The 22650-nt window shown below is 47.5% G+C and overlaps 1 protein-coding gene across 3 annotated transcripts in view; it reads right to left on the reverse strand.

Moving 5' to 3' along the window:
• Window positions 1-10664: 10664 nt before the first annotated feature.
• LOC142565189 (uncharacterized) overlaps window positions 10665-22650 on the reverse strand; it is a 72812-nt gene continuing 60826 nt past the window's right edge. Inside the window, exons 11-15 of one of the 3 annotated variants that reach the window (XM_075676241.1) lie at window positions 22323-22513; window positions 15252-15335; window positions 13887-13944; window positions 13662-13777; window positions 10665-11229 (exon numbers count right to left, since the gene is read on the reverse strand). In XM_075676241.1, the coding sequence (XP_075532356.1) occupies window positions 11091-11229; window positions 13662-13777; window positions 13887-13944; window positions 15252-15335; window positions 22323-22513 (588 nt within the window). In that variant the 3' untranslated portion in view covers window positions 10665-11090. The remainder of the gene's footprint in view (window positions 11230-13661; window positions 13778-13886; window positions 13945-15251; window positions 15336-22322; window positions 22514-22650) is intronic. The other 2 variants (XM_075676242.1, XM_075676243.1) reach the window with 2 other exon arrangements.

A 22650-nucleotide genomic window follows, 5' to 3' on the forward strand; every position in this document is an offset into this window, starting at 1 on the left:
GGAAGCAGATAAGGTCCGCCCATGACGCGCGCCGCGTGAGACCGGGTCCATTCCAATTACCCTCGCGGTAAGACAATGCACGCGCCTCGCCGAGCAGGGCCCTCGCTGTGAAGCACACGGCGACTTCGTTCGACTTTTCCGGCGTCGCCCGCGTGATTCGGAACGACCACGGCAAACCAGCACACATGGATGAAGCCAGGCTCTGCTTTTATTTTTTTCCATTTCCCATCCGCCCACTGAAAAGCCTCGCACGTGAGGCATATTCCACATAAGCCTCCACGTGCGTTATTCTATTTGCTTTGTTTCCTTTTTTTTTTCGTCAGGACTTCCTGCCACGGCGCGAGCTGAAGGAGTGAATGCCTAACTATCCAATGCACGTATAACTGATAGGAACTGATATGATGAGATAGATATATAAACAATAAACTGATAGGAACGCTTCATGGCGATTCTTCGAATCAAAATTTCACAACAGACTAAAACCTCAACCACTGAGATTTCTTTTTTTATGTCATTGCGCTAAGAAAAATGCGAGTGCTACACCAGAACCGATGATTGCTGGTACGATGTTGTGTAAATAGAAAGTAAAACCGATTAAACATTTTATCACATGTCGAGTCATGCAGCCTTATCCAATTACTCAAATCAGATGCCACTATGGGCCAGTGTAAGCATCATGTATACGACTACTCACTGGATGGCGTTCGCATTAGGAGAGTGCCGCGTGTAAACATAATCACATTCCTGCGCAGTTGCGGATTTGCTGCTTGGTGGTCACCCCAAGAATGCGAGAAACTTGCAGCCACGCAACAAGTTTTTAATAAGGTGCCAATAAATGCTATACGTAGTTCTCACTGCCTTTCAGCGATAAAGAAAATCTTGCCGTAAAAACAAAACAAAAATAAAACGAGCACTTTAATCATTATTGTCGTAGTCATCGTTATTCTTGTTGCTCTCTTAACACAGTTGTGCAGTCAAGTTAGGTAACCACGAAACTAGCCCCTTATATCTTATTTCTGCGTCGCTCGTGCTTCAGTTTGATTTACTGTCGTTCTTGTCGCCGCCGTCGTGGATGCAGTTCATCACATTATATTGTCGACTTGCGTTTTTCTGAGCTTCTCTGAAAAGTGACACAATATTTGTTTTCCGTTTCGTTTCGTTTTTCATAAAGGAAATTATTTGGGCAATGCGTTTCACGGAGTATGAGAAACACTGCGAGTTATGTTCCGCGGAGTTGAGATAGAATCCGGGTGTTCTTTCCGTAAACCCGTCCGACATGCTTGTTATCCGTGTCCCTGTTCATACTTTGCCTGATATAAAACAAAATACAGGTCATATTCGCCTCTCGTAAAAACAATTGCACAGTTAACAATTGAAGAAAAGGCAGCCTTTGAAAGTCCTTTGGTCTGCTAAAGATGAAACGGCGGCTGGTTGTTGGAATGTTGAATATTTACACAGCAAGGAGCAAAACTGGCAACTTCAAAAGGAATTTCTCCTCCCCCAAGTTGTGACAACCCTGCAATAAATGTTCACTATGTTGCCTACATCGTCGTTTAGTCATACATTTTTCGTCAGTCAGAAAGTGTTAAACTTTTGTTGCTACCTGGTGCGACGTCCGTTTTTTTTTTTTTTTTTTTTTTTTTTTTACGGTAGTATTTGTTATGACGGTCGATTCCTTCGATAGCGACATACGTCAGCGCACGGATTTCACAGGTTTGGGAAAAACTACAATCCATCATACAATGTGCTCGGAAACGCTGACTGGTTTATTATGTTCACTTATGAGCCTGTAAAATGTCTTCAGCAACGCGGCTTCCTCCACCCAGCTCTGTTACCAGTTACACGTGCGAGACTAGGTGCCACGAGGTTCAATAAGTTATCATGCGAGACGCGCGCGCGGTCACCGTCCAGTGCAAACAGGTAGTACTGGCGACAGCGCGTTTCAAAGCAAAATTACCCTCTATTCCCTCCTCCGGTTACTGGCGGCTCATCGACACCGTCGACTCCATTAAGGCAAAGGCGTTGCAGGAGCAGCCGAAACCTCCGGCTGATTAGGCAAGCGTGCGAATATAGTGGCTTCACCTTTCAACGCGACAGTGTGGCCGGCTAATTTTCGGTCGCCAGGCAGAGCGGTGTATCACGCTTTCCTCCGCTATATCACCGCGAGGAGGGTCGCGAGTATCCGGGAAGCGCGCGGTGTCGCGCGAGGGTGCGATGACAGCCGCGACGGCGCGGCTCCTGCAGCAGCGGGAGAAAGCGGCGGCGCCCAATTAGGCGGCGGCTTCGCGATTCGCGGGCGCCCTGCTCGGAGCAGCACGACGCACCGGCGGCGCCCTAATGCAACGGTTAGCAGCCGACCCCGGGCGGCCCCCGCTCCCTACGGATACAATTTGCGGCAGCGGCCGGGCCGGACCAAGAGCCTCTCATTTTCACGGCAGTTAAAGACGCCTCGTGGCCGCTTGTTGGCAGCTTGTTCCTGCTGTGATCCCCAGCGGCGTCGCCTGTAATCACTCGCTTCCTGCGTCGTTCGTCAACAGCGCTGCGGCATCGAACTAATTGGAAAATTAGAACGCGGTGCGACGGGAGGGCGGGGAGACGCAGCTGAATGCGCAACGCGGCGCTGCCCTTCGCGCCTCGGCGCTACCGCGAGGATCCGGCTCCAAGTCGTGCTCGGCCGCCCAGGAGCCGTGGGTGCGAACTCACCTTCCCTCTCTGCCTCGCCGGTGAGGAGGAGGTGGCGGCATGGCGGCCGCTGCAACGCCTGCGACAGCGCGCGTGTGCGCCCATATGCGCTCCCCTCGCGAGGTGGCCAGGAAATGCGGCGTCACGAAACCATTCGGTGAACCGAACATTGTTTAGCAGGCCTGTTAACTTTCAACTTGCCAGTAACGGCTCCGGAATAAGAGAAAAAAAGTACACACTCAAGTATATTCGTGGTAAACATATTGCCGCTATTACGGAGAATGCGTGCGGCCCACCAAGTGTGGAGATCGCAGGCGGCACGCGGACGGGCTTGTAGATGACGAAGTAGCGTATACGTTTTACAAGACGCTTAGCTGCACTCTTCTGCGGCTCTCCGTGAGGCCGTCAGTCTTTAATGGTGCGACTTCTTTTACCCTCAGGCGCATTTGAACATGTATATGTAATCAACGAAATAAGCGACCGGGGTACGTAATTGCTGCTGGCAAACCAGCCGGATGAAAGCGGACGCGAGGACTGGAGAAGCCAGAGGGCATGTGACCCAAGGATTACAAGAATGGACTGTTTTTAGCGAAAAACCATACGTGTTTCACTTAGTGATATTTAAGTGACGGCGTTTAACATTCCAAAACAACAAATGAGAAACGCTATGGTTAGTAAACGTCTACGCATAAATTTTGACCGCACGTGGTCCTTTAATGCGCGCACACTCAGCGCTCGATACACGAGCGCTCTTGCATTCCGTTCGGGTATGCATATTTATCTGCGTCGCTTATACTGCCATGACGCGAAGTAACATGACGAAGAACAAGTTACTATCTGCCTAGGAGGAATGGCCAAGTCTCCTTGGCGTGTTCCTCTCACCGTGCATGTTTACATGACGCTGCGCGACATCCATTTTATTGAAGTATACACCCCACGGAAGTGATCTTGCGCGCGACGGGCCAAGCCACGCGACGAAGATTGCTGTCGCACCCACTCGTCGCCTACAAGTCGAAATCCTCGCGAGCGACGACTTTGAGCGACGTCTCTCCGGTGTTGCCGGTATCAGGGCAGCAAATACACACCGAAACTTGCGTGACGCATGGTCTAATACTATAGGGTTTTTTTATTGTCTTTTGTTTCTTTTTTTTTTTTGTACAGATCAGCATAAAATATTTCTGAAAGTCTTACAGTAGATTTCCTTATCCTAGCACGTATCAAAATTTAGTCATTTGCTCGTTCCATGCGACAACCGGTAGTACTTGACTGATCTACGTCCTGTTCCGGCTTCGCGCCATTGGCTTGTCGCTCATAGCACTTCCGGGCGACGAGCGACGAATTCTAGATTTCCAGAACCAAGCGATCGCGCGACAAGAACGAGCGATCTGCTCGCGCGATGGCCCACTTCGTCGCTCGAAGGCGTCGCTCGCCGCTGTCACGCACAATATCGCTCGCATGGGTGTTTGGGCTGAACCTCGTAGAGAGCGCGTTATTCGCAGTGCATTGTTTACGCAGAGGCGGTTCTAACACGTGTCCGCAGGGGCCGTGAGCTATGTAGACACCGGCTGAGTTCGTAGCACCTAGGAGAAATTTGCGCGCAGCATGATTTTATTGCTCGCACGCGGGGGCTGCCTGCTTTGAAAGGAAGGTTACCGTGTAGTGGAACAGCGAGAAGTATACAGGGTTCTGACAGATATGTGCTAATGCACGCATAGGTATTACATGCGCAGTTAAATGTCTTTTTAGAGCGCAGCTGCGCCCGTTCCTCCGTCGAGCGTCGGCGTCCTACCTCGCAACCGAGCGAACGAGCACCGCGAAAGATGCACAGCGCAGCAGGGGATGAAAAAGTGGCGAAAAGAACAGAGAGAGCGCGAGGAGATGGCGCCAGAGTAGCGCGCGTCGTCTCTATGGGAACAAAGCGCTGCATGAGAGGAGGTTGTCTGTGGTAGTCGCTGCGAATAGGGCCCACGCGTCACCCTCGCTCTTCCTCACGCAATCTCCTGATAAGCGAAGTAGTCGCGCCACACTTCGCTCCGTTCACAACGTGCCGCACGAGACGGATTGTCCGCGCCAGCCAATATATCGCGAAATGAAAACACGTGTAGAACTGTGCGTTCAAATTTCGCATTACGAAGTATCGTAATTGAAGAATTCCTAACTAACCGCTCTCAGTCAGTCTATCTTAACGGTCATCTGTCTACATCTCTCCCGGTTACTTCAGGCGTCCCACAAGGTTCTGTCCTCGGTCCCCTCCTATTCTTAATATATATTAACGACTTGCCCATGCATGTTTCCTGTAGTATTCGAATTTTCGCAGATGATTGTGTTATTTACCGCACCATTAATAACTGTCACGATCAATACACTCTTCAGACATAGCTTAACAACGTACTAAATTGGTGTAATAACTGGCTAATGTCCCTCAATCCTAGTAAATGTAAACTCATGTCCTTCACTCGTCGTCACAATCCATATCTCTCATTATTTAATTTCTAACACACAGATTGAGCAAGTACAATCATATAAATATCTAGGAGTCACCCTCTCTTCTAATCTATCATGGCAGGTTCATGTCGGTAACAACATTTCAGCATCAAACAAAACACTCGGTTTTCTAAAACGTCACCTTCGTCTTGCCCCATCACATGTTAAATTGCTCGCGTATAAATCACTTATAAGACCCAAATTAGAATATGCATCCCCCATCTGGAGCCCACATCAAGCATATCTAATCACCGCATTGGAGGCTGTGCAGAATCGTGCTGCCCGACTCATTCATTCCTCATACTGATATGACGTCAGTGTTTCATCCTTGAAAGCTACATCCCGACTCTCACCCTCTCTTTTCGTCGTCGCATTGCTAGCCTCACCCTTTATCACAAATTCTTTTATTCTCCTTTCAATCAAGCACCGTATATCGCCGCCGCATCACGCATATCTCACCGCACCAGTCATCCCCTTCAAGTTGCCCGCCCACTATCACGTACTACTACGTTTTCAGCTTCGTTATTTCTTCGAGCATCCACGGACTGGAACGGCCTACCCCATGACATCGTCGCCATCGCTTCAACACCTGCTTTTCAAGAACGCGTAACAGTTCTCCTTCAATGTTAAATCACCATCGCTGTTTGTTTTCCTCACTACAAATGTAATCCCACCCCTTATGTAACACCCCCGAAATGGGGGCCTTTGGGGAATAAATCTGAACTGACGGTGATTTTTTTTTTTCACTTTTCTTTCAAGGCAGGAGGTACGTACCTTTACTGGTCAGTGGCTGCATTCTCCTTTTAACTGATAGATGTTAGTGAGCCCGGAAATTACGCAATGAATAGAACACGTATTACCTGGCATGACAGTTGCGTGTAATTGAATGCATCGCGAGCACGCATTATGCAGAATTTACTACCCAGAAATGCGATAGCACGGCACGGGCGACCATGTTGCCAAGGGCAAGCATGTGCAAGGCGAGCGAAGTGGCAGGATTACTGCGCGTAAGTTTACCGCTTCTTGAAAACGACAGCGCCTCACACACAGGATGAAGAGAGAAGGCACATGCACAAGGCGCTGAATATCCGTGTACCTCCCCTTTTCGTCTTGTGCGTTTCAGGCGCTCTCGTTTTCAAAATGCGGTATCAATTAGCCCGTCACTAAGTGGACTCTGCTACAGAGATTACCACGACTGGCGAGATGTCAAGAAGTTCGTGATTTTTCAGATGATTACTGGAGATGGTTTCGCTGTGTCTGTCGCTGCAAATTGGTGGTAAAGACGTTGAGTGCCATGCCCATTCTTACGAAGCAATTACACGGCAAGTACGAGAGTGCCAAAGTGCGCTTCTGATGTGCGTTGTCAGAAGCGATCGTTTCAAGAGGTAATCACTCATTCAATCTTACGACCATCGTTCAGGATTCGTAACCCAGTTTACCCATGCCGCCGTCCTACCAACGAGTGCTTATTTCCGTTAGCACTGTGTTCGAGCTCAGAGCTAATGGATCCTTTGCCGCCACCTTTCTCAACTGCCTTTTTTTAACACCTCAGCTGCGGTGCTGGGATATAATAAATCGACATACTAAGGAATATAATATTTTTGTCGTAACACACGACGCCCTTGTTCGATCCCTTCATCCCTTTGTGTATTTAAACATTTAATTGCATGAAAAAAAGTGGATCCCCACTTGCACTATTGTCAGAAGAGACGCCCGAGCAAGCGGCCGCCTTATTGCAGCCCCTGTTGCGGAGATACTTGCTACGTGCCTGCGGTAGCCGCTTGAAGTACTATGCACCTAATGACCTTGAGAAAGCGGCACTCAAAGTCTTATCCCTAAACATGGCCTCCAAGGCCGGGAGCAGTGCGCACGTTTTGAGCAAAACAGTGAGCGCGATCTCGGAGGCATTGTCTTAAGCTTCCAATCATTTGCACGCATAAACAATACTCGGGCGCTTAATGTGGAGCAAAATATAGGACTGAAACGTGTTCTGCATAAAATGACGATATTACGGAGCTCATTATAATACTTGTAGCGCCATCGCGGGCTCAGTGAAGAAGGTCGAAATAATATTCAGCAAAATACAAACGCTCGAGGCGTGGTCTTCTTATATTTAGTCTGCATGACCGCATGGCGAAGGTTTCAGGTTTCCAACGTACTGTGCGCTATTCAAGTATCGGCAAATTTTAACGCAGTGGTGGTCTAGCAAACCGAACCGATAGCAAGGGCATAAAAGAGGCAGCGATTCTTGAAATGGCATATATTTACTCCCTTTATTCAATGTGACTGTACTTTCGCTGGAAATAAACCACTACAGTTCAACAGCCAGACAGCTCGGTGAATGCAGAAACAAGATATAATAACGAGAGGGTTTTTCGTTTTCATCAGTACTGCAGTAAATATAGTCATTTTATGACACGTCCAGTACGTGCACATTTTATCTATAGAAGACACATTAAACATCTCGAATGTTACTTACTGCGGGCTTCTTCAAAGACCCGTTAGGCATTTTCTAGAAGCACTACAGAAGTGCACCTTTGCGAAGCTGTAAAGACCAATGCTACCTATCAAGTAAATTACGTTGCAACGAAACATATAGAACAGATATAAATTTTATGGTGGCTGGCACACACACGTATACGGTCATATAAGGAAATATTAGGGCTAATACGTTGTCTATTTTATCAACCGACATCGTGAATTGGTATTGGGGAGGTATGTAGCTCCAGAGGTATGGGGAGGTATGTAGCACGTGGTGAATGAGGCAGCAAAGAAATAATGTGTACGAGTGGTCTGCGTAGTGTACGAAGCCGAGCGGCGTCATCGAATTTTCTCGAACAAAATGTTACACCTTCCGTTACTATTTCACATTTACTCGGACGTTTGCTGCATGCATACAAGGAACAAATATTAGATGAGAACATGATGTGTGGTCCTTTTGGGTCCATCGTGGCAGATAAAGCCAATCAAATTTATCTTTAATTCGTTAAGTGACACCGGCGGAGAGCAGTCATGAATGCCTAGCTTATCTCTGATATCACTCCTATCACATCTCAAATGTGCCGCCCGCGGTATTCACGCCACCTGTGAGCGCTGAACTCTGTTAATGCGATATTGCCGATACGCCATAAACTTTACACATACTGAGAAAATGGATGATTGTCGACGGAAAAAACGTTTGCTCGTGCTGAATTTTGACGACACTCCTTTGACTTAGGCGCACATACACGTCAGATATACGATTTAGTCACGAGACTAACCCACCATGGTAATTTAGTGGATTTATGGCGTTCTCCTGCTGAGAACGAGATTCCGGGTTCCATTCCCGGTCGGAGCGGCCGCATTCCAATGGGACAGCGTGAAAAATGAAAACAGTTGTGTACCGCGCTTTGGATACATTTCAATGTGGTCCGGATGGTCGAAACTCATCCTGGGCATTCCGCAATACGGCATCTCTCAGAACCCCTGTGCTGCTTTGAGACGTGAAGCCGCCGTCGGTCAATAAATACTTTAGGATTGCTATCAGTTCCGTGTAGACAACGTTCAACAACATTCGACTGTACCTTCAAACTCTGCAGAACTTCAAACAATAAATAAACTTCACTACGCGACGCTTAAAGCTAAAGTTCAATGCGAACAACCGCAGAAGCGATGCTTTCGCAGCTCTGCCAGTATGCAGAAAGAATGGTTTCATTGAGTCAGCTCACTCGTCAATTGCAACAGAAATCAGGTGCACCCGGAATAAACGCGTCAACACCAGATTCAAGGGGCTGAGGCACTAAAATAGCAATAAACTGGAAACCTTCGCCGTGGGAGCACGGGGAGTTCGAAGCTCGTCGCATAACTTATCGACAGAGCGGGTCGAGCCGTAAACGACCATCTATCTTCGAACGTAAAGTTTACCCGCCACAGCGTCATTGGAAACACTGAGCCGTGATTCGCGAAAAGGGGGAATGCAAGAGGCGACATCAGCGCAGTTCTGTAGCGGCACGCGCTCCAACACAACGCGAGCCCAGCACTTGCGAAGTCCCGCTGTTCACGTTCGCCGAGACCCAGTCACGTTTAATCAGCAGAAGGACGTCCAGCCTGTCACGTCACCAGGCGCCGGCCCTGCGAGTGGCAGGCAGCTCACGCTCGTAGCTGAAGCTCCGGCCGGCGGGCGAGCGGCCGAGGCAGCAGCCCCACCGCTGTGCCGCGCGAGTGCGCGTGACTGCACGCGAGGGTGCCACGCCGCTCCATGGCTTTTCTCGCAAAGACGACTACCCCTCCGACAGCTCAATTCCACCTTTTGAGGCACGCGAACAGGGAGAGAAACGCCTCTGGCATCGCTACGCTTTGTGCCCACTCAGCCAAGGGGACTTTACAGGATCGAGCAAAAGGCAACACCTTAAAGGACACCGTATATATGGACAGCCGTTTAAGCTGGCCAGAAGCGAACGGCGGCTACAATGCTGAGGGCAACAGTGCTCTCTCGTTCACAGCGTACAGTCCTTCATGCTCGCGCTTTCGGCTTCATGTCGCTTCCTCACACGGATGCTTCTGGTGAATCTCACAAAGATCGCGAAAGTCTAAGGCCCGTTTCCGTGACCTTCAAGAAGTGTATTCGCAGTGGGATGTGAATGTGTGCAACCCGTATATACCTCCCGAATACCTGGGCGATTGTCATACACTAGCCCTACTGGTTCGCACGCGGTAATGTTTTTTCTTTTTTTTTTCTAGATTCAAGCGCCCTAACATAGGTAAAGAAAGATAATGCGTTTATGACAGCCCAGTGGCCCAGATGGGTGTAGGATTATGTAGCGACCACAGACAGTAGGTTGTACGCGGCAGGAAGGCGAGGCTTGTTCGCGTGCGTTGGCACGCGTTGGCTACGTTTTCCTCCAACAAATTACGTACAACACACACACAGACAAGAGCGCCAGAAAAGAGCGAGACTGTTTCCGAGAAAAGATGGACGTTTCCTCCGCGCCGAGAATGCACCGCTCGGCGCGGAGGAGTTGCGCACACTGAGCAAACAGAAAGAGCCGAGCGGGGCGCGTTCTGATGCGCCAACGCAGCGGCGGCACGCGTGGTCGAACATGTCTCGTAAAATTCTGTTTGACAATGTGCCGGGCCTCCCCGGCGGCCATCCATCGCGCGTCGCGCCCGAGAGAAAAAAGAGAGAAAGCTCGTCGCTTACACAGAGCGATCCCGAGAACATGACGTCCGTAAATAGAGCTCCAAAAGGGACCATTGGCCGCTCTTGATGCATGCTCGCGCTGCCGACAAGAAAAGGCCGGGTCGTGTTCCTCAGCCCGCGGCGCCTGTCAGTGTGGGTTCGCGCACAATGGCCGGGGGTGTGAGCCCGCGGGAGTGTCCCGCCCGGGCCCCCATTCTGGCCGCCGAGAAGGAGCGGCGCCGCACAAAGGCAGACCCCGCTGATCACGTCTCTCCCTTGTCGCCGTTTATTATGGCGGCGGCCGCAGCCGGCGCCCGGCCGATAATCACCGAATCGGAAGGGGGCGACAATCTCGCGCGGCCACAGCGGCGGCCAACTTTATTCGCGGCGCAAATTAACTGCATCGCTCTTTTCGGCGCGCCGCCCGCGGCCGGCAAGCCGCGCGGCACGCTCCTTCGAGACGCGGCGCGAGACGCTCGGCCAATCAGACCATCTGGCCACCACCGTCGCAGGAAACGTTCTTCCTGGCGTCGCGCACATTAGCGCGCACAGTCTCTGCGCAACGGTCCAGACGGGTCCGGTCCGCAGACAACGTGGTGATCCGGCGGGTGTCGTGGCAGGCGCGTGATTTTCTACACTCGGAAGCCGCCGCGCGAGAACGTGCGTAGGTCCGAGGCGCGCCGCGTGAAGGGATTTGATGCGGCAGGCAATTGGAGCACGGCGATTTCGGTCGCTGTCTGCCTAATGGGTGCAACGGCACCTTCCATCAGAAGAAGGCCTCGATGGTGGGGCTGTAGCGCCAGTGGATCCGCCGCACCACAGTGTGCACGGCCATCAGCAGGCCCGGAAAGTTTTCGGCGAAGAACTTCTCGGGTTGCTTCATCGCTCGCTGGGCCTCTGAAGACCTGCGCGCAGGTTTTCGCACGAGCCGAGCGTTTAATCATCATTGTCATAATCATAATAATTCAACGACAGGATATGCGAACGAAAGGAGAACATCACGCCTTTTTTACAAGCAATGGCAGTAGTTGGAAGTACGCTTTGGGAGCACTCGAACTAATTTCTTGCTTGTTATACAATAAAGGCCATATCTACTACCAACACTGCGAGAGGTGCACGTTTCTGTTATACACTACTGCAATTCACAATTCAAGCAGTGCATATTTTAGTATCTTAACAAGAACAAGCATGTTAAAGCAGCGATAACGTGCATGCAAATAAAGCTAATACACGCGGAAAAATAAAACCTAACGTACGAAACAAAAGAGGTAGTCAGCCTGACAGGTTACCAAGTGAATGCATTGCATCTTAATGCAAACCGTTTCTAACCAGGTAATCTCAGTTCCCTTTCCCAGTTCAGCTAATCTAAGTTTGACACACTATCAACCGGTATATCTGCCTCGACAAGCGAGTTTAATGCTAATCGCAACGGGTGGATTAGCATTTAACGACCATGGGAACTTGGTTACTACCCTCGAACGTGTGTGGAATAACTCTATTCACTAATTTCCAGTTGCAACAAAAGCGCCAGTATAGCTTCAACGAAGACCAGTGTTTCCTGTACTTACCTTGCGTCACGTCGTATAATATCCCGTTTGAATCTGTTTCACAAATAATGCTAAAGATTTTACATTTCACGACGAATGAACTCTTGGGCTTCAATATTTGTCGCATCGCGTTGACCGCAGTCATAACGTAAAGCTAGTGCGGCATTCAGTCATACTCAGTTATATCATCGATCATTTTTGCCTCGTGTATCCATAGATTAGAACCGCATACTCAAAGTCATCGTAACTATTTACGGCAATAAACAATTTAGTCGCACATTAACTGGTATTGTATAACTATAGGTGATATTTAATAAGACCTTACACACTGCACTAGTATTTCGTTTTATTTACAAAAATAATCATTGCTAACGTTGTTTAGCTGGGAGATTTGTTTCTTCTTTCTTTTTTTCAAGCAAGGATACCCAGCAGTTGTATTAAAAAAATATCAAAAATCCGTTCTCAGAGCGAGTACTGTCCTATACGGCATGTAGTAAGGCTACGGTGAATGATATACTCGAGGAAAGATGACAGTTGATACAATGTGAGGGCAAAGTTTTTGAGAGTCTTTATAATATCGCGTGTCTACGAAATCAGTTAACTATTTAGAACACCTTGAACTTAGCCAATCAATGCCCGGCTGTGTGCCCATTTGGTAGACCGAATACTATACGAATAATTCTGTGGCGTGACAAAGGACCTGTAGGTTTTTCGCTTTTAGGAGAGGGGACATTAGTTTCATGTTCATCCCACAGCGTGTTCTATGACAAGTGCGCTTATAATGACTTGAATGATGGTGCAGCTTCAGTTTGTCCGGATCTGCAGGATAAAGCAAACTGAATGTCCCTTTTCTTATTTTGGAGGCGTATATGCACTGCCTCGGAGTCTGCAATGTGAGCGGATGACTGATTCGCGTCAAACCGAAGAATTAAGTTTTCGGACCTGTTCTCTCTTCTTTTAGTTATTTATAATTACCGTATTTAATAATATTAGAAATTATTACACGCCTCGTATCAGGCATTGGGTCAGAAGGACGTCACAGTAAAAAATAAATACGAACACAGCACGAAAAAAAAAAAAGAAAACCTGTAATGGATAGTCCTGTTCCGTCTTCTCAGGTGTGTTTCTAGAAGAGACGGAAATCGCCTGCTTGAAAAACCGCTATGCTCAAGCAGCTAACTAAAGAGATTCACAAATAGCCTTTTAATTATTTGCTTCAGAGCTCATGTTGCAACTGCGAATTAGTGCAATCATTTTTCCTTAGCAAAAATTCTAATAGCGCTTTTCGGGATATCCGTTCTTATGATGTGCTGCAAAATACAATGGCCTTCCATTTTCCAGGAGCGTCCTTCTAGCAGTTCAATGGAACGACGATGCATTTTTTAGCAGATTTTAGGTATGGGTATTCCGAAAGTGGTCCTGGTATTAGTGTTTTTAGTAAGCACATTTGACTGCACTAATGCTCAGCATTGCTCTCACAAATGCAACATGTGTCATAAAGCTAATTAAACAATAATTAGTGAATCTTAATTTAGCTACCTCGACATTGTGATTTGTCGTGTGCCTATTCATGTAAGCCACATGAACAGGCCAAATTGCGTTACATGCTCCATGCGATTAAAATAATCATAATAATAGTTTCTTCGAACTAAGAAAGACATTCGCTATATTCCTGTTGGTGAATAAGGTCAAGCTCAATAAAGGCAATGCGACAGAATAGTGAAGAAAAAGAAGCCAAGAAAGAAAAAGCTAATAAAAAAATCGCGAAGAATGACGCTTGATATTCTTACATGACATCGTACTCCAGTGTACAGCGCTTGATGAGCTTGAGAAGGCCGAGTGTGTCTTTAGGAATATCACCGTTAGGGAAAGCGTCATTGATGACATCTTGAGGAATTCGCCAAGACTAGGGACAAGAAGGAAAGAAAAGCAAAACAAAAGGAAGTAAATGAATGTGTCTTGACGTACGCACCACTGCTCACCAAAGGGCGGAGGCACCCAGTTATTGCGCTCACCCAGTTATTGAAAGAGCTGCAAGCCAAGTTGAACTGCCGAAGTATGCCTTCTGTGGTCCTGTTGAAGAGAACCACGTTGAACAGTGAATCGAACTTTAGCGAACCATGTGCTTTCTCAAGCGCAAGCTAGTACATGCACGAGGTCAGGTAAATACGCCAGCCATTTCCTTTGGTACCACTGTGAAAACACGTTTCATTACATTCATGTAGACGTTGTCACTCCAAGGTTGTGGTTCTTTTTAAGAAAGAGTCGTTCCTTATGTTGTCCTTAAGAAGGGCAAGAAGTGTCGACCCTTCCTATATTCGTCACCAGCGTCATTATTTGTTAAACATTAGCGTAAGTCAAATCGCCCATTAATAATGGCTGCGTCTTAATTGGCTGTCTGTACAGCCAAAGCGTGCCTCTCTAACTGCAATGCCTTGCCTCAACATGAGTGCTCGAGAAACTCTGCCAACGCCACGGAAGCGTTAACCCTTTCTTGAGGAGGGCAGATAGTTGGACTAGTTGGTTGAAATGCAGGCTGAAAAAGTTTGCGCGGAGACATGAGGACAAGCCGAGAAAAAACAAGGACGAGCGCCAACTCACAGATGAAGTTTATTCCAAACACATGCACGAATAAATAGGAAAACCGAAACAGAATAAAACAAGGCTACCATCTCGAACATCACGTGTTAACCCGTATACCCGATTTAGTTGGCCAAGAACCGAAACTCTGTACCAGAGAAGTGTGCATTTATTAGTGCATGTGTTTGGAATAAACTTCAGTTGTGAGTTAGCGCTCGTCCTTGTTTTTCTCGGCTTGTTCTCGTGTCTCCGCGCAAACGTTTCAGTTAGCTTTCTTGAGGACTGGAGACGTGAGACGCGTCAATGTGTTAGAAGTGGAACAGTTTCATAGATAGCCGTTCATACAAATGAAAAACATGAAATCTCGCGATACAACGATTGTATCAGTCGTGGGACGGGCTATCACAAGGAATCGTTCTCTCACCATTGGCCACGGTCTGTGCATACCAGGAACATTTTATTTTTTGTGTTTAACAAGAACGATGCACTTCTCTTGAAAATATTGGACAGTGACATTGTTTTAGAAACGAAGATAACGCTTAGAAACCAATGCCCGTAAGCATATAGGCAGAAACTAGCAGAGGCGCCGTTTAAGTAATGAACCTCTTGTGGAAGTTTATATCGTTTCATTCACCACTCATGCATTTCGAGAGCTGTTTTTAAGCGTGCTGTGTCAGCTAACCCATTGTATATTCTGTCGATAATTTGCTTCTTTATCTGATCCATGTTGCCGTTATAAGACTAAATATAGTCTCAATAACCATTGCGATGGCCGCGATACATAGAATCAGCAGAATTACCATTCTTGCTTCCGGAGCTCCATTTCAACTGCCACTGCTGACAGAAAAAAGATGCGCTTCCGTGGTCCCCAAAATACTGGATGCCTGGAGAAAGTGACAGACAACTATCTAATATACCATGCAGAACAGACTCACAAAACACGTTCAGTAAAGCAAACCAAAACAAAAAGCAAACATCGTTCAGATGCCTTGAGCAGTCAAGGAGGGAAGCGATCACATGCGTCCCCTTTTGCTGCCGCAAATGTTCGAGTAGGACAGGCCACCATAAATTGCAAGAATAAAACAGCGGCGATTCACTATTTCGGCGCGCGAAGGATACAAAGACGAATCACAGTACTTGCGTGTACTTTATACAGTTTACAGAAGCTATATACAAAGGAAAAGAGCAGGGTAAATTGAGCGCAGTAGCTCGGCCGTGTAGAATTATCTTGTAGATTACAGCTATACAGGAGGTGGATAAGTAAGCGTGGCGCTACTGCGCGTTTCCGTGTGCTTTGCAACAGATATATAGCTGTTCCGTTCCACGTCAGAGCGCGGACCCTTTCGCCTCGAAGATGTCTCCGGTTGCGCACTTGGCAGAAAAGGCAGAAACACGAGTTGCGCCAGCTTCCGCGCGCTGGCCTTTTTTTTGAAAAAGGCGTGTTCTACGTAGGCACACCGGCCGAAGCCCCATGTTGCACTCCTGTACCTTTATCGCTGTTCACGTGTCCTGAATGAGCACTAAATCTGCTTATGAGGCACGCCGTAGTGAGGAACTGCGGATTAAATCTGGCCAACTGGAGTTCTTTCGCGTGTACCTCAATCAAAGTAACGAGCATATTCGTTGTACTCAAACACCCCTCCTCCAAAGCTGAATTTCACCGTTATCTTGGAATTCGCATCACCAGCAAACTCACCTGGTCCGAGCACATCACGAAGATTGCAGCTGATGCATCGAAATCACTTGGGTTCATCAGACGGCACCTCAGCTTCTCCCCTCCCTCTATTCGCAGTCTAGCTTACAAAACTTTTGTCCGAACCAAACTAAGATTTGGCTCCCCAATTTGGAATCCACATCAGGCTTACCTAATCGATAGCCTAGAAGTTATTGAAAACCGTGCAGTTCGATATATTTCATCCGACTACGACACCCACTCCAGTGTTACCAATATAAAATTATCGCTTGACATGGAGCATCTGATGCATAGACGAAAAATCACCCGTTTGTCATTATTTAATAAGCTATACTTATGCTTTCCTTCGCTTCGGGACTCTCTTCTGCTTCCACTTCTCCGAACATCATGCCGTCTCTTCAACTCCATGAGCATTCTACGTCTGCACGGCTCCTCTAACGCATTTAACAAGTCATTCCTGCCTCTTGCAATAGAAGAATGGAATTCATTACCATACCATATTGTAATAGAACGCGATCCATATAAGTTCCGGCAGTTGCTGACTTCCTATTTGAAAACATGATGTGAGAAGTCTTGCCTGCTTTTGTTTGCCTCTGTTTACTTTACTGTTACTGTTCTTATACTTGTTCATGCTTGTTTAAAGGCTTTTTTGTACTTTTTCTTCTGTATATATCCTGCTGATCACTGATTGTGACAATGTTTGACAGTGACCTACGTTGTTGTGTTCGATGTTCCACCCCCCCCCCCCTTATGTAATGCCCCTTCCAGGGGTCTTTAAGGACCACTAAATGATAATGAATGTTGAGTGTTTTTGCATATAGCCCCTACCGAAATGTGGCCGCCGCGGCCAGGATGAACCCGCGATCTCGATCTGAGCAGCGCCATGCGCGACACATGCGCATAGTGAAAGCTAACGTGCGCATTTTGCGGGCGGAAAGATGTAGTTGTTTGGGGCCACGAGTCATTTCCATCGCTCATGGAATACGATAGCGCAAACAAGGAAGGCACCCTTATGTGTTCTTCTCTGATCAATATCGCTTGCCCTTGTTTTGTCGTCGTGAGCATGCTTGCAAAATTCTACACTTATGATGCACGTATCATGACCCTTTATTTAGGGGCATGTAAAATTTTCCCGTCCTGTGGAAATACTTGCTGTTGCGTATGGGCTATAGCCGAGTTCTCTGAGCGCATTTTATTACATGTACAATAATCGAACATTAGGTTTCAATGCTCTTGTTTTATTGACACAAATACAGCCAGTATATATCTTTACCTTAAAACATGAAATTCCCTAACTTGTACCGTCGGTACTTCTCGCGCCCTAAAGACAGGCATTGAAGAAAGAAATGTGTCTATTCTTGGCGAATGCCGCATGTTATGAGCCTGAAGTTAGCGAAATTAATAATATGCGACTGAGAAGCCAAAGCGATTCCTCTGGGCTTGATTTCAATAACTTGCCCACCGCGTTATCTTTCTGCCTATAATAATCTTGAATCCGCCGTAGAAAGTAATAAACATGCGTTCCAGGGCCCCTTTTTGTTGAAGCCTATCTGAAACGACTTTTGAAGATCGCGATCATTCAAGGCTCATCCGAGGCATCATACACTGCTAGGACTGTTGACCCACCGCGGTGGCTCTACGGCTATATGGCGTTGCGCAGCTAAGCACAAGGTCCCGGCCGCGGTGACCGCATTGCGATCGGGGCTAAATGCAAAAACACTCGTGTACTTAGATTTAGGGCTACGTTAAAGAAGCCTACGTGGTCAAAATTCCGGAGCACGCCACTTCCTTCGCCCCTCACAACCAACTGTGTAGTTTCGGGACGTTAAACCCCCTTAATTTTATTCCGAGAATTATGACCGTGCTCTATCGTCTTACTAAGTGTTTGAAGATCATTGTACTACTCCACGTCTTAGCTTAATTCAAGAGCTTTTCAGTTATCTTAGGAAGGCACGAACCACTAAACTTTTCGTCTCACTCGTCATGTAGGTAAGCATTCATTATACTGCGTCCTCTGCCATGCGGTGGCGGTCAGGACGGAAATTGCACAAGCCTGACAGACCACCCGCGGAGCCGCAACATGGAACACTTGAATCGAAATTTCCGTTGCAAAGGTTACCGTCACGTGAACAAGAACGCAACAAGGACGCAACAAGGACCGCTGTTCACCCGTTGCCATTCGATGTACGCAAAAATTGAGCAACGCATCGCGCCTAGCTTTACAACGTGCTTCTTTCCTCCGATCGCTCCCTCTGGCACTTGCAATGTGCTCTCTGTCCTTGCTTCAATCACTAGCGGTTAGCACTGAACATGCGCTCTCCCCGCCCCCCTCACCGCCCCCTCTTATTGACTCCCAGCTTCGGCGCTTTCATATAACGGAAGACCAGAGGTTAATGGGCGTCCACGTATGTCTAACGGGTTGTCTTGCATATTTGCACTTCCCTGTCGCAAGCATGCAGTCCCAGAGACGTTCTGTCGAAGTTGCAACAGTGACGGCGCGCGTATAGTTACGGCGGACGCGCGTACAACACTACAGGAGGCGTCGCCTGACATCCTGTTTCATACGAATGTCAAAGCAGCCAGATGTTTGTCTTGCTCGAGTTCGTTTGGAACTGTTATGAAGTGCCAACGGGAGGAAACTGACTCTAGGAAACTTGGAACGTCGATTGCCTCTTGATAGCGTAGCGTGCGGGGATGAGGCGATGGGCCCTCGTTCTTATAATCTCGCGAAGAATGCACTCATCAGAGTGACGTCAAGCGGAAATGCATTGAATGTCTGGACATATCTTCGCTCCGTGAGAAGGCACGCAGCGCAACGTTGTGTCTCTGGCGCTGCTATATTTACACGGAAAGCTCGCGAGTCTAATCTATACAACCTGCGCTAAACACGGGCTAAGACGTCGTCCCGCTGTAACAGTTGTACCAGGTGCACAGCGCAAAATGTTGCGCCTTTCACGCGAACGCGGAAGCGAAAAAATATGCTCTCAACTTTGTTCGGTTGAAAGGAGGCTGCTGCCTGGTCGAAATATTGTATAGAGTGACGCGTAGGCTCTGTGCATGAACTACCTTAGAAATTCAACACGGCGGCCTGCAGGTCCAGAACACTGCGTGTATAGCGCATATACCGAGAATGCCGTTTCACTGGTGGAGGTGCTTTCGGCCTTTATAGTTTTAGTGGTAATGTTCTAGTTTGTTTGTTTGTTTTCTGGTACTTAGGTAAAACACAGAAAATTAAGTCATGGTGCTACAGCACATGTCTACGGCATTACGCTGAAGCGTTGGCCATTTTAGTCTTCCGTAGTCTCTTATAAGATGCATCTTCAGGTCAACCGCAACGTGCAACAAACCGCACTCAAGCGAAGCAGTTTTCAAGTATATTGTTTTTGCTCTGCAGGGACGTAAGTTGTAAGACAGGTAAAAAGTGGGGAGAAGGTGTATGGGCCTTTGCTTGAATAATATCACGTGAAAATGGCCGAAAACTATTCTGTATTGAAAGCGTAAATCTCTGACAAGTAATAAAACTCCATCCTGTTCTCCTCCTTTGAGCTGATATTTTGAGCCAACGACTTTGAACGTAAGCGGTGTGTTGCGTAGTCAGGCACCGTGTTCGAAAATCCCAGAATAAATCCCTGAATTAATTCTGGGGTTGTAGGTGCCAAAAGTAGGATTCTATTATAAGGCAAGTCATAGTGGGGAACTCCGGATTAATTTTGACCATCAGGGGATATTTAACGTGCCCCCAACGCGCGGGACACTGGCGTTCTTGCATTTCGCCCCCATCGAAATGCGGCCTCCCCGGCCGGGATTTGATACCGCGACCTAGCGCTTAGCAGCGCAAGACCATAGCCGCTAAGCCACCGGGGCGGGTGACTAAATATCCATAATGCCCCTTCAGGTGTGAATTATGATGTACTGCCAATAAATGTGTCAAATTTACACAACTTTATTCCAAGGCACACGACACTCCATTGAAAGAAAGACAAGATGGTAGGATGTTGTTCTGTGCATATTTTAGTGAGTGATCATGATTACATAGTGATTAAATATCTATTTATTGGGCCGTTCTTCCCCTTCTGTTTTGAATGAAAAGAATCGAGTCACTGGCCCGAAGTATGTTTTCGGCCAATTTAATCATTTCGCCTTTGCTTCCGAAACGCTGCACATCGAACTTCCCTTCAAACACGCTTGCGCCTTCAGCAGAGTGGTCTTCTGTAGCAATACGCAGCACATTACAGTTGAATGGAGATCAATTGATTATGAATTGAGTTGACTTCCCCCGAAGCACAATATTTGCTGTTTCTTCTTTGCCACCACAGTACATAACTGTCCAGAACAAATTACGTGCACTAATGTGTACACCGTGCCTGAAGGATATATGAATGCTTTAACGTAGAGCAATTCGCTGACGCGATGCACTAACCCCGAGGGACAAGCTACACATTCGCCGGAGCAGGCATCACAGTACCGGAATGTCTCGCGTTCCTCAGTGTCATTTCAATCGAGCCATCGCCCAGTATAGCACGCCGTCTCAGCATGACAACACAGGTTGTACAGCAAATATCCGGACTGGTTTAATTTCTGGAGAACTATGAAAGATAAAGTAATATTACTCGCTCTATATTTTGACCTATAGCTAGCTCCCTGACGCTGCAGGAAAGTTTTCTCATCTGTATCCCAGCAAATAACCATTTTGGCCAGTTCCTAGATATTTATGCATCTGCTTGAATTGTTACGCCATCTGTACAGAAGTATTTTCTTAGCACCGCCTTGCAGTCTCCAAAGGTGAAAATCACGTGAAGCGAAGGCAGGAGCACAGAGTGTGTCTGGCCGCACTAGGTGTATCAGTAGGGTGGCTGTCGTGATTCGTCGATAACTGGACAGTTGTGACCTGCAGCGAGAGTGTTCCAACACCTAAACCTCTCCCATGGCTACGTCCGTGGCATTAACCGCCGTTTTGGACATTGCGTTTATACGTGTTGAGGGATAAAAGTTTCTTGTGAATGTCCTCGTGTACTCGGAAAGATATTGGTGTGAGGCATTTACTGTTTATCACTGTTTACTTTTTAATATTTTCTTCCTTTTTCCGATGTACCCTCGTACAAAACCAGCTTATCGCTCCACAGCACCTCTAACGACGGCGCACCATAGAATAAGCTTCAAAACCTTGATATAAACTTCAACTTCATGACATTGATATTAACGGGAATCGTAATCTAAATATTCGCGACCTTTCCTAAAGTGACCGTACCTTTCAAACACTGACCAGCGTACTACGGGCTGTCCTCCGAAAGGTGCAGGTCTAACGACAATAAATCTTTAAAAAAAACTGGGCATAGTCCTGAACAGAAATTTCATCATCATTTGCTATTCCCTCATTAAGTCGGCTGATCCGATACCATCTTACACAGAAAGTCAACGACAAAAATTAGGGGAACCGAGGGACTTGACTTTTTCAAAGCCCTATAAAGTTATCAAAAATTGAACAGTCATGCCGTGCACGACACTTCCTCTCTCAGCAAATCATACGTGCACAACATGAACAACAGATTTTACAGGCAAGGCGAGACGCTGACAGACAGACAACACAATGAAAGTACATGAAAAGGTCACTACTTTTTTTAATTAACTGATAAACTATACAGCGAAGACAAGGGTGCGTTAGTCTTCATATTTGTAATAAAGAGGAAAAAAGGAAAGTAAAGAAAAAAAATTTGAAGGCGACTTGTTACCGGTAGGGTGCGGCTCCGTCCCGGCGGCAAGCTGCCTCCTTTTTCTCTATCAGTGCGGCTCGAACCCAGAGCAGTTCAAAGTCCAGGGTGATGAGAAAAACTAAACCTCAACCTGCACGCAGGCTGCAGTGGGACACGAGACCAGCAAGAGCTTTGGTAACACACTCGGTAGCCAAGATCTCGAAAATGGGCGTAGGCATATTTTCACGGGCTCTTCCCGCTCCATCGAGCACACTCTCGCATGAACTCGGGAGCGCGGACCACCTTCCGCGCGACCGTCTACTCGGTAATCAGGGACGGCCCAAGCTGAGACAAGTGCACGTGTTTTCCCCTCAGAATGTCGGCTCGTTACTCTGAAAACTAAGGCTGACCAAGGGCGCATTCCCTGAAGCGTGGGCGCCGTTGCTGAGGTAAAGAGCGGGAGAGAAACGAACTACGTTCGCGTTTACCTTATGGCGCTGCTGGCCGACAGACGGTACTCTGGCTCGAGCGCGAGCAGGTGATGGGCAAGGTCGTCCAGTTCCGTGTTCACGGGCCTAACGAGCACTCGTCCCCGGGCGATGTTGGCCTGGCAGTCGTCGTCGCACTTGCCGAAAGGGTGGGCGCCGGTCAGCATAAAGTAGATCAGCATTCCTGCGACCTTCGTATCACGCGACGCGTGCCAAGCAGGGAGAAGGCAGAAAGAAGTAAGCAGACCATGGTTGGGTAAGAAATAATAAGTTCATACAGAAACACTCGCACTACGTCAAAGTTATAGCTGTTTACATGTAATAAAGT

This window comes from Dermacentor variabilis, chromosome 1, assembly GCF_050947875.1.
Source record: "Dermacentor variabilis isolate Ectoservices chromosome 1, ASM5094787v1, whole genome shotgun sequence".
Lineage (NCBI taxonomy): Eukaryota > Metazoa > Arthropoda > Arachnida > Ixodida > Ixodidae > Dermacentor > Dermacentor variabilis.